Below are 12,870 nucleotides of genomic sequence, written 5' to 3' on the forward strand. Positions count from 1 at the left end.
TTCGCCTGACCATGAGTTGGAAATGCCTAATAGTTTTTTTTTTGTCAGATGGCTTCATGTGCCATATACTTAGCCTAGTGTGGCAAATAGATAAAATTTGATTTATTTGTCTCCCCTAAGGTAAGGATTTTTTGTTTCAACTTCACATAAAACCTTAATTCACCTTCCTCTGGTCAAGGTTCTGGTATCTATTTTCACGTTACCCTTTCATTGTCTTCGTCGCCATAGCTAGTAGCTAAGGAGATCGGCCGGAGTGCCTTGACGGTAAGTTGTTCCTACGTCTTCAAGAGTTTTATATTCCAGCTGAGTTTAGACGCCGCCAAGTTGTCAGGAGTGGGGTGAGGCCGAGGACGCCTGTGGGGCCAGCCAGCCGGCCAGCTGCACCATTCATGCTTTTCTCGCCTCCACTGCAGTGAAGTCGACACTGCTGCTGTACCAGAGCCCGACCACGGGCCTCTTTCCCACCAAGACGTGCGGCGACGACCCCAAGGCCAAGGTCCACGACAGCCTGTACTGCGCCGCGGCCGCCTGGGCTCTGGCCCTGGCGTACAGGTGAGCCCGCGTGCGCCCTGTCTGTCTCGCCAGGTCTAGGCGAGAGGGGGCTGTTCACCCCAGGCATGTGGGTCAGCTGTGGCCGGATCGCTGGGCTCCGCCGCTGGCTTGCTGTGTGCGTGCGGCTGTTCGCACCTCCTCGGAGGCCTCTAAACCTTGTCGTTTCCTAAGGGCTCACATGAGACAAGTTGTAAGATGTTATGCCTAGAATTTCTTGTCTCTGGGTTTGCAGATCAGCGAGTTGCCCATTCTCATTGAGTTGGTTGGGGTTGATCACAGAGGAGTTGACGGTGACTGAATTTCTCACATGATAAAACTGGGGCCCAGATAGCTAAAGATCTGTTCAAAATCACCCAGCTAGTCAATGACAGAGCCAGGGCCAGGACCCCCCAACTCCTACCCCACCCCTAGTTTAGAGTTCTTCTCACTGTACTTCATTGGGTATTACTTGTTAAATCTGATTGAAAGTCAAGTAATTCTCTGACAAAGTAAAAAAAAAAATCTTTACATGATACAGAATTTCTCCTTTATTTCATTCTGTATCAAAAGCATTCATCTTATTATATATCGAAAACATCCACTGACATTATTGGTTTTAATACATTTAACCCTTATTAAGATTAGGTTTCTGGCCCTGGCCGGTTGGCTCAGTGGTAGAGGGTCGGCCCAGTGTGTGCAAGTCCCAGATTCGATTCCCGGCCAGGGCACACAGGAGAGGTGCCCATCTGCTTCTCCACGCTCCCCCCTCTCCTTCCTCTCTGTCTCTCTCTTCTCCTCCTGCAGCCAAGGCTCCATTGGAGCAAAGTTGGCCTGGGTGCTGATGATGGCTCCATGGCCTCCGCCTTAGGTGCTAGAATGGCTCTGGCCATAATGGAGCAACGCCCCAGATGGACAGAGCATCGCCCCCTGGTGGGCATGCCGATGGATCCCTGTTGGTCGCATGTGGGACTCTGTCTCTCTGCCTCCCCGCTTCTCACTTCAGAAAAAATACAAAAAAAAAAATAGGTTTCTGAGTATTAATTTTCTGACAGTGACACATACATGTACCTCTGATTTGAAAATGGTGTCTTTCACATCCACGTGACTCCTTGGTCTTGAATCATCAACGTGTCACATTTGTAAGGGAAAGTCAGATACTGAGATGATGTGAGGCATGCTTGTTATTGCAGCATCCCTACAAGCATTTCTCCCCCTGTTCTGCACGAGCACAGTGTGGCTTCACTTAGTGTCCAGCTGTTGCTGGTCCCAGGGGTTCAGGAAGCACCAGTAGTACCTTAAGTGGCCAAGCGGGGGGTGGGCAGGCTGACATCAGCACCTTCCGATGTGACATGGTGGTTAAGCGCATGTCACCCACGTTGACTTCCTATCAAAATGGTTAAATGGAGCTACCTGTGTTTTTGGCTTTTTGTAAATCAACTCACCTGAACTCCTAAAAAATGTAGCTATCATTCATAGAAGACCAAAAAAAAAAAAAGTGTAAAAATGGCTAGATTAAGAAAGACTAAAGAAATATGACAACCATACACAGTGCATGTGTCTTGATTGAACCCAGTCAAGGACCATGCCTTAAAAAGAACACTGTGAAGTGTATGTTGGGGATAATTGGATGAATTGGATAGAGACTGTGTGTTAGATATAGATACTGTAGTCTCAATATTAAATTTCTCAGGTGTGGTAATGATATCGTGGTTGTCAGGAGACAACCTTTTGTTTTCAGGAGATACCTCTTTGGTGTGTAGGGATGCCAATGTTTATAGTGTGCTTTCAAATAGTGCGGGAAATAAATTATAGGCAGAGGATGCAAGCTGATTTTAATTATTGTTAGTCCAGGTGAAGAGCGGAAGGTTTATTCATTGCAGTATCCTTATGATTCCAACTATTGTAATTATTTTATTTCATAAATAATTATATTCTTTTGATTTATGTGGTTCAGGTTAAACCTATTTCTGAACCTAGTCAATATCACATTTGTTAAAGGAAAGTTTAACCTGTACCTTGTGGCATGTTACAGTGTGTCACGTTTCTGCAGTTGTTTCTAATTAGACTTCTGGAAGAAGACATAAGTTTAAATTAGAGTTTAAATATGGAATTTCATTTACTTTTTATATTTGAGAAGGGTAGTGATGATTTCAGAGTGTTGATTTGGAAGAGAATTGCAGAGTGGATAAATGTTGTCTATATCAGACAGCACCAGGCAGACACCGAGGAGAAGCTGGCGGCCGTGCCCAGGGGGTGGTGGTGCCTTCCTGTCTATATCAGACAGAGGAACACACCAGGCAGACACCGAGGAGAACCTGGCGGCCATGGCGGGGGGTGGGGGTGCCTTCCTGTCTATATCAGACAGAGGAACACACCAGGCAGACACCGAGGAGAACCTGGCGGCCATGGCGGGGGGTGGGGGTGCCTTCCTGTCTATATCAGACAGAGGAACACACCAGGCAGACACCGAGGAGAACCTGGCGGCCGTGCCCGGGGGGTGGGGGTGCCTTCCTGTCTATATCAGACAGAGGAACACACCAGGCAGACACCGAGGAGAACCTGGCGGCCATGGCGGGGGGTGGGGGTGCCTTCCTGTCTATATCAGACAGAGGAACACACCAGGCAGACACCGAGGAGAACCTGGCGGCCATGGCGGGGGGTGGGGGTGCCTTCCTGTCTATATCAGACAGAGGAACACACCAGGCAGACACCGAGGAGAACCTGGCGGCCGTGCCCGGGGGGTGGGGGTGCCTTCCTGTCTATATCAGACAGAGGAACACACCAGGCAGACACCGAGGAGAACCTGGCGGCCGTGCCCGGGGGGTGGGGGTGCCTTCCTGTCTATATCAGACAGAGGAACACACCAGGCAGACACCGAGGAGAAGCTGGCGGCCGTGGGGGTTGGGGGTGGGGGTGCCTTCCTGTCTATATCAGACAGAGGAACACACCAGGCAGACACCGAGGAGAACCTGGCGGCCGTGCCCGGGGGGTGGGGGTGCCTTCCTGTCTATATCGGACAGAGGAACACACCAGGCAGACACCGAGGAGAACCTGGCGGCCATGGCGGAGGGGGGGGTGCCTTCCTGCAGGACGGGACCCTCTTTCCCTGGCGTCACATTTACAGCTGCTGTAGGAGTTGCATATACTAAGAGGTGACCCTCGTTAGAGCCGGGAAACAATGAAGCCACATAGCTGTTTCCACCAATAACATCCGTGGTTTCTTTTCCTTCAGGTTTGCCTGTGGGAAGTAATGCACCAATGACAGGGTGCGAGTGTGCCCTTTCTTTGCTAGTTACATGTTTATAAGTAGGGCATTCTGGTGTAGATATCAGATGAAGACTTCATCCTGTATAAATAGTTTGATCAATACTTGCACAAAGCTTGTGGTCAATAAATCGACTAGAATTAAGTTTCAGGTTGTCTCATTTTTTTAAAATTAAAATTAATCTTCAGCTCATCTTAAAACTTGGATTTGCATACATATAGCCTGCCAGAAGACGCTGAATTGCCGGTTCCCAGTAGAAAATAGAAGACTTACTTTGGCTCACTAGATCCATAAATACATCCTGATGCCTAAATGTTTCTACTCGAACGCAGCTGATCTTTTACGTTCTCACTCGGAAGAGAAATATTATGGTTACTATTTTATTTGCAGGAGAAAGGAGAAATAGGAGAACTTCATTAAAATAGAAAGGTTCTTTATTTGTGGCTGAATTATTCTGGACTATTTTTAGTCTTGGTGTAATGCTTGTTGAAATTAGAGGCAGAGAAGTATTTTAAAGACAACTTTAGAAAAAATCGCCTGACCTGTGGTGGCGCAGTGGATAAAGCATCGACCTGGAAATGCTGAGGTCGCCGGTTCGAAACCCTGGGCTTGCCTTGTCAAGGCACATATGGGAGTTGATGCTTCCAGCTCCTCCCCCCTTCTCTCTCTCTCTCTCTTTCTCTCTCTCTCTCTGTCTCTCCCTCTCTAAAATGAATAAATAAATAAATAAAAATTAAAAAAAATCGGTTTTGTTCTATTCTGAATCATTATTTTTTAGACGGGAGAGGAGTGTACACAGAACAGTTCATGGAGCTCACTGTTTCCAGCTGTGCTGTTTCCTCTATGGCTCAGGGTCTGGTCCACTGTTACCCGCGCTCTAATTATCCTTGATTAAAGCGCTGGTGCCTGGCATGGGCGGAACTGGAGCAGAGAGCAGAACCTTGCTGGTTTCACTGCGGTGCCCACACGTGAGGGGAGGAATGATCGTCTCATGATGGCTAGCTTAACCTTTCCCTGACATTCACTGTACTGTGCTGAACTTGGTCATCCTCCTTCCTAGTAGTGGCATGTGGATCTGCAGCTAGACGACCAGGTCACTGTCGTCTACTTTGGAAGGAGACAGGTGACATCATTTTTTTGCCAAGTGAGGGATGATCGCCAGGTACCTTTTTTAAGATTTAGTGAAATAACGAATAAACTCCTTTTGGTTTTCAGTAGTGGGTGACTCTTCTCCACCTTCGGAAGGCTGCCGATCAATAATGGGGACAGAATAACTGAAGGACAAGGGAACATCTTAGTTTAACAGTTAGTTTTTAGCTGTTCTTTCTTTTTAGAAGCTAGTGATGTAAACAGTGGTCCATTGATTTTAAAGTAAGACCTGAAAATATAAAATTTCCCACCCAGATCCATTCCGTGCCCTAGTGGATGTGTGTTCAGTTGAGGGTGCCTGTAACTGAAGTGCCCGCCTTTGGTTTTTACGTGGTTATTTAATAGCATGTGGCGGGGAAAGAGGGCCTGTGCCTGGCCTGCTCCGCGCTCCCTTCAATCCAGCGGCACTGTGTAACCCAGAGGGATTGGTGGTAAAGATTGCCTCTCAGTCTGTAACAGTGAGTTTTGAAAATCTTTTGGTAGATTCATTTTCTAATACAGAAACTTGCAGCCTTTAAAATTCTAAATTTTAAAAAAAATTAAAATTTCGGCCAAGTCGATGTGGTAAATATCGTATGCTATTTTTAAAGCAACCGGTCTACTTTCCTTAAAAGGAAAAATCGTCACAAGAGTCACCATAGGATTTCCCCCCCCCTTTTTCTTTTCTTTTTTTTTTTTTTTTTTTTTCTTTTTCTCATTTTTCTGAAGCTGGAAACAGGGAGAGATAGTCAGACTCCCGCATGCGCCCGACCGGGATCCACCCGGCACACCCACCAGGGGTGACGCTCTGCCCACCAGGGGGCGATGCAGTGCCCGTCCTGGGCGTCGCCATATTGCAACCAGAGCCACTCTAGCGCCTGAGGCAGAGGCCACAGAGCCATCCCCAGCGCCCGGGCCATCTTTGCTCCAATGGAGCCTTGGCTGCGGGAGGGGAAGAGAGAGACAGAGAGGAAAGCGCGGCGGAGGGGTGGAGAAGCAAATGGGCGCTTCTCCTATGTGCCCTGGCCGGGAATCGAACCCAGGTCCTCCGCATGCTAGGCCGACGCTCTACCGCTGAGCCAACCGGCCAGGGCCCCCCCCCCTTTTTCTAATTGCAGTATTTCTAAGCCTCTGCTGGGAAAACCGTTTCACTGCTCAGAAGGAGGAGGCGTTGCCAGAACACAGGATTAGCCAGATAGTTTAAATTCTTAATTATCAAAAGCTCTGCTCCCTTTTCAAATCCGTTTCCCACTTCTTTCACGAGTTATCTCTCCCGCCCAGGCGCATTGACGATGACGGGGGACGGACCCACGAGCTGGAGCACTCGGCCATCAAATGCATGCGAGGGATTCTCTACTGCTACATGCGGCAGGCCGATAAGGTAAGCACGTTGTCCGTCCGGGAGGATTAATTCAGCCCGTCCGGGCAGTAGCACCCTCTGCAGAGGAGTGCACCTCCAGACGGTACAGCCCCACCAGGGGTGGTTAGGTAGGCCCCAGCAGCCTCTGCCTCCCCAGCCCAGCCCCTGGCTTTCAAACTCCGACATTGAAGAAACACCTGAGCGCCAGGGGCGACTGAGGACATTATTCAGGCTTCAGTTTCGTTTGTCTTCATTGACCTACTGTTTGCTCAATGAAGACTTGGTTTCTCAGGAACCCCACAGTATCCATAATTCTGCTCTGTGTTATAAGTAACTGGAGGAAACCCTGAGCAGATCTCTCTCTGGCCACGCGGGTGCTCTGACCTAAGGAAGACTTTGGTGGAGAGATCTAGCACTTCCTTCCCATGTGACAAGGACAGGAGGTGCAGACTCGGAAAGCTGCCGGGGTTGTCGCGGGAACTGCAGAGACACCTGTACGTGATAAACTTGTCACCTGCAAAGCACGACACAGGTAGAGGAATAAGGCGTCCCCCTGCTTACCGACAGCTCTGCGTCCCCTCGTCCTAGGACTCTACGTGTCCATGTGCATGCACATGTGTGGCATGTGTCCCTAGGGCCACCTCCAGGTTGGTAACGTGTTGGCAAAGGTGCACACCCGTAACTATATGGGCCATTTTGATTATGTAACATTTTGTATGTTTTTATTGTGAATATTGTTTTAAATTACAATGACAGTGATAGCACATTTTCTCTTTAAGACCTATCTGAAGTTAAAACTTAAAAAGAAAATCATCTATTTTCTGTCACCAAAATACGGCAACAAGAAAATGTTACTTGGCAGAAATAAATTTATTCACAGGCTGGTAATAGAGATAGGTGACACACCTGTAATTTGTCTACTGAGATGTAACTCTGAAAATCATTATAAAGGTTTCTCAATGCTTGGAATAAAGCACTATGTCATACTGACATACTTGAATTAAACTAGTATGCCATATATATTGAAATAATTACGATTAAAGTTATTTTTTTGTAAGTGTGTGAGGTTTACTGTTTGCTTGACATTTATCATTTCATGAATGCTTAATGTCGATGAAGTCAACTTCTTTTCTCGCAGGGAAGCGTCGAGAGCCATGAGTCTCATGCCTTGGCTGAAGCCAGTGGGTCCAAATTAGACCCGTTTATCAGAAGGAGGGAAATGATGTCAGATAAAGTTTTCTCTCGGTGCCTTGCTTAAGTCAATTCTTTCTTTCTTTCTTTCTTTCTTTCTTTCTTTCTTTCTTTCTTTCTTTCTTTCTTTCTTTCTTTTTTTGTAATTTAGTTTTTAATTTATTCTGTTGACATGCTTTCAAGGGTCCCACTCAATGTAACACCACCTACACCCCACATCACATTAGTCAATTTTTCATTTCCCTTCCTAAATATCATTCAACCTTGCTAATAGTCTCCACAATTATGCTTTCTTTTGCTTACAGCATGAGTGGGACTTAAGCTCTCTTGAATTCCTTTGCGTATAAAGAATAAGCACTTTTTTCTTACGTCCAGTGGTCGGTCATTAAATTTAAGTGAGTTGTGAGTTTTAAGAAGATATGGATGGCCCTGGAATTAGGCATTTATGCATACCACAAAATGAGGGGCTTAAAATTTTTTAAAGCATTTTTGTGGTCATACAGTGTCTGGATGCCCACACCTGTCAGAGCAGGAGTGGAGGGTGTATATCCCTGTGCCCCCGGATGGCTGGGAGGGGCTGACCCAGGGAAACAGAACCACATACCCCGCTCACGGTTGCCTGCCACGCCTTCGGCCTCTTGGGGGGTGCTCACCTCTCCTGCGTGATCCCCAGCAGCAGGGAATGCTTCCGTGTTCTGACACGTGAAGGAGGGGTCTTTGGGCCTTTCTTCGGAAACAAAGGAAGCCTGTCTGTAGGGTCACTCGCTGTGTGACCTTAGGCTTGTCTTCTGCATCTCCTCAAGTCACATCAGGACTGAGGGGTCCGAGGCTGTCTCCTTTCATCAATTACTCACCACAAAACACACTTCCTGACACAGTTCCTAAGAATTCCACCTGCGAGGTGTTTTTAAATTCAGGTATTCTGAATTTGAGTGGATAAGAGAGCTGTCCTTGATCTGCAGAATGTAGCACAGTCTGGTTTCTGTCTATGATAGTCTTGTCTGTCTCAGTGCTTCCTCATTAACGTGAGGTGTTTTCACCCTTAAATGCCCGTATATCTGTTCTCTCGTTTGCTCTGCTCACATTTGCTGGGGAGAGGCATTTATAATTTTTCAAAATGGATTTAATCTGCAGGTTGGAGAGCAGAGATTTGCTTTCCAATAGGCTATGAATATTGCTGTCTTTATTGGCTTAAAAATTTTGTTTAAAATGCTACTAAGTAATTTTTAATTCATGAGAAATCATTAAAATTTTATGAAATTTATTCTTTCAGGATTGCCTTGTAAGGTGATTTTTCCTACCTAACTGCATATTTTAAGGCTATAAATTAAGAATCAAGTTACTGTTTCCTAAACGAGAAGCTATTAATTTACAGTGATTCAAGTTTTCAGAAAAAAAGCAGCGATTAAAGTAGAAACAGCGAAAACATTTTTAGATTTTTTTTTTAGTCTAGCAAATTTTGCTTTAACCATTCTTTACTTTTACCCACCAGATGCCAGACATTGTAAAATACTAATTAATGTCTCCTTGATTGGGTCGCCTTTAAGAGTACCTTTTGTCTGTAATTCACATAGAATTCACCCATTACATTTCAAAGCCTATATAGACTTTGGGTCCCTTTTCTTTTTCCTGAGATGTTAAATTATTTGTCTTTTAGCAGCAGTAAGGCTGAGAGAGTGTAGTTATGTAATTTTCCCACTCGAGCACCTTGACTCATCGAGTAGCTGCTTTTCTCCGACACTGTGATTGAAGATAAATTCTCCTGCTGGGCACTCGTGTGCCTGCACATCACCGTGAGCAAGTTACCTTCGACAGCTCAGCAACATTTTATTAACCTGTTCCAGAACCACATCTGTTCATCAAATCGGCAAAGCGGATTTTGTTTTAACTTAACCGTGGTTTTGTCTAAGCACCCCGAATCCTGTCGAGCCCCGAGATACTCGTCGTGGAGGTGTGGGAGGGGCGACCACGCTGACTTCTGTCTGTCTGTGTAGTCTGAGACCGGCGCCCGCAGTGGGAGACATTGAGAAGGGACAGCCCTCTTCCTGTGGCTGGGTTCACACTGGACAGGGGACGCACATCCCCGCTGTCCCCTCGTTCACTCCTTCCCGATGACCCGCTCCAGGTCCTGACTTGTCATTGTGTTGACCTCAGTCACAGGGTGGGCTGTGTTTGTGCATCACTTTCTGTGATGATAGAAATGTTCTGTGTTACTGTGCTAAACAATACGGACGCTTCTAGTCACCTGTGGCCTTCGAGCACTTGAAATGTGGCCAGTGTGACTGAGGGACTAGATTTCCAAATTTTATTGAATGTGATTTACTTGGTCCTGTGTAGACAGTGGCTACCATTTTAGATAATGTAGCTTCCAGAAGCTTATAAGATAGCTGGAGATACAGGCAAGTAATAAAAATCCAAGACAGTGGAAGGAACTGAGGGATGAGCACCCTGATGCGGGAGCCCAAAGGAAGGAATTTACTTGGGGCTCAGAAGGGACTTGATCAAAGAAGATGGTTTTTGAGGTAGGATTTTAAGGAGAAGAATTTTGAAGGTGAAGAGACTATGTCTCTAACCTTAACAAGTGACACAAGGCAAGGTCACGACCACCCAGAGACTGTCATCCCTTTCTACCTTTTCAAAGAGGGAGGCAGCCCACTGCCTTTACAAGGAGCTGTGTGTCGTGTCCACGGTCTGTTCCTGCTGGTCCCCTGTGTCCGGGGACCAGCCCAGCCCTTGGCGTACGATTGTGTCAGTAGACCTTTACCAGGTCGAATCGCAAGGACCCAGACGAGTAGGTGGATCGTGTTGTCCTTGGCGTTTGTCGGTGAGATCATGCAGTATTTACTTCGTAGTTTCACATGGTTAAATGTTACGTCCAATTAGTCAGTAAAGGTATGGACTGTGTTCCCTTAGAATCATCACCTTAGTGAGGAGAGAGAGTATAGGTGGGGAAGGGAAGGACAGCGGGTTGACAGGAGCATCGGTGACACTCTGTGATCCTGAGAGAAGGAAACAGCACTTGCTGTGTTGGACGCTCCCCGAATTAGAATGTGGCCTGAAGCACTGTCACTGAGCGTCCTGTAAGCACTTCCCAGCAGCAGTGCAGTGGGCGCAGACCCGGACACGCTGTCCCGCAGAGGGAAGCCTCCGGTAAGATGCAGAGCGTTGCAGACGCCGCTGGTAGTGCGCCAACGTGCTCCCCGCTGCACCTGGACTGCTGTGTCTGTGAAACACCAATTGTGTCGTCACCATAATGCTATTCTGTCAGCAGTTACCGCTTTTGTCTGGTTTGTTTCTTGACTCCAGTAACATTTCTGCTTCGTTCTGTCTTCCACCTACATCTATATAAAGTTGTAACTTTCTCCATGCAAAAGTTTTCATGAAAAAGTAACATAATCTCTCATCTTGGGTGAGACTGTGAACGACTAGCTTTATGTCCATTTTGTATCCGATTCCAGGTCCAGCAGTTTAAGCAAGACCCACGCCCGACCACGTGTCTTCACTCTGTTTTCGACGTGCTCACGGGAGACGAGATCCTCTCCTACGAGGAGTATGGCCACCTTCAGGTAAAAAGGCTACGCCAGTCTTCTTCTGTACTTACCCCCTACCACAGAGAAGAGTCGAGGCTGTGGGCAATTTTTTTTAAAATGTTGATTTCATAAACTGTTCAACACAGAAGTAGAAAACCAACCGTGACACAAGGGTCAGCCACGGCGGCCGGCCTCCTGGTCCGCACGCACAGACGGGCAGCAGGAAGCTATCATGTTAGGGCTGCCCCAAAGCCAGAGCCTGCAGTTTCTTCAGTGACAAAAGCTTGTGCTTGTTCTCACGTTTGAGAGAATTCCAGTGCTTAAGGGCCTTGGGAGTCCACGGCAGGTGATGGGGCTTTGCGGAGTGACAGCCCGTCTCGAACATGTCAGTTTACTTATCTGTAACCAATAAATGAGTGAGACTTGGCATTTTAGGAATATGTGGTTTCTCCACCTTCTCTCTGTAATCGTCATATAATTAGGTTTTATGTGCCTCTTCTTTGGCAAATCAGTTCACTATCTGAAATAGGGTTTTCAGAAGTTAACGGCTCATTTGAGTTGTATCCGAGTTTAAGCTCATTGCCAGGCACAGCAGGGAAGGAGGGAGGTTTTGCAGGCCGGGGTGAGAGCAGATTGCCTGTGGGTTGTATTTACAGTTCATCACCCGCATGCCATTCCTGCTGTGTCCTTTAACCTCTCCCCCTTCTGTCTGCAGATCTGCGGGGTGTCCCTGTACCTCCTCTACCTGGTGGAGATGGTCTCCTCGGGGCTGCAGGTCATCTACAACACGGACGAGGTGCGCTGCGCCGGCCCCTCATCGCTGAGGATGCAGTATTGTTATTATGTTACTTTTTAAAGCTTATTTTCAGTCTCATCAAGTGTGGATTATCCTTCAGTTCATATGTACTCAGATGCAGGGTTTAGGATATTGGGTCCAAACGTCTTTATGTTTTCAATGCAGAGCACTCTGAAAATGAACAGACACGTGGCAGGTTGTAAACCCGCTCTCCTGCGAGGCCTCTATTTGGGGTGATCGGGAACAAGAACCAACTTGCAGAAAATTGTAGCAACAGTGAGAGGAAAAGAGCACTTGCAGCTTTTCTCAGTTATTATGTTTCTTTCTCTCTTTCTCTCTTTCTTTCTTTCACATCCTTTTTAAAAGTAGAAGGTACTTTTATTACATTGTATTAATTTTATTGGCAGGGCCCCTCAGTCGGGTTCTTGATGTTTTTCAGAAGGTAAATACCACGCTCTTATTCTTACTGGAAATTGGAAGTGAGTTCTGACCCCGCGTGGGAGGGCATCTCTGTCGCAGGCCGTGATGCTTGAACACACACAGGCACACCTGCAGGCACACTCGGAGCAGAGCCACAGGTGGAATTCGGGGCTCTTCTTACTGAGATGGTCCCCACAGTGGAAGTCCCCAAGTGGGGAGGCTGCTGTGTGTGCCAGTCGGTTCTTCCTCTGGTGACGTAGTAAGGGAAAACACAGTCGTACACTGACTGCCAGGCTGTCAGTGGCCTCACAAAGCCACTGTGACACTGGTGCACGAATCCTGCCCTCTCGTGGTTTATAGTCTTCTAGGTCCTTCCAGCTGTATTTTCAAATCACAGGAAGGAAAGTTTATTGAGAGGTGAAGGGAAACAACAAAGAAGGAATAGTGATGTGAAGAAATTGATAATGACCCCTAAGGTTTCTTCATTTTGCTTCATCAAAGAATTAATTACATGTTTTCATTTCATCTAAATCACTTCTCATTTTTAAAAATATTGTGAAGTACTGATATTCAGATATTTTGGGTAGGGGAAGGGTTAGGGGACTCCTATTTCAGACCAGCCTCAAGCAGCATCCTAAATGTAAAACAG

General features: G+C 46.8%; 1 protein-coding gene across 3 annotated transcripts in view; it reads left to right on the top strand.

Moving 5' to 3' along the window:
* The window catches only part of PHKB (phosphorylase kinase regulatory subunit beta), a 124,895-nt gene that overhangs the window by 22,153 nt on the left and 89,872 nt on the right, over window positions 1-12,870 (top strand). For all 3 annotated transcript variants that reach the window (XM_066243155.1, XM_066243154.1, XM_066243156.1), the window contains exons 3-6: window positions 414-552; window positions 6,206-6,305; window positions 10,934-11,041; window positions 11,721-11,801. In XM_066243155.1, the coding sequence (XP_066099252.1) occupies window positions 414-552; window positions 6,206-6,305; window positions 10,934-11,041; window positions 11,721-11,801 (428 nt within the window). The remainder of the gene's footprint in view (window positions 1-413; window positions 553-6,205; window positions 6,306-10,933; window positions 11,042-11,720; window positions 11,802-12,870) is intronic.

Source organism: Saccopteryx bilineata, chromosome 9 (assembly GCF_036850765.1).
Source record: "Saccopteryx bilineata isolate mSacBil1 chromosome 9, mSacBil1_pri_phased_curated, whole genome shotgun sequence".
In the NCBI taxonomy this organism is placed as follows: Eukaryota; Metazoa; Chordata; class Mammalia; order Chiroptera; family Emballonuridae; genus Saccopteryx; species Saccopteryx bilineata.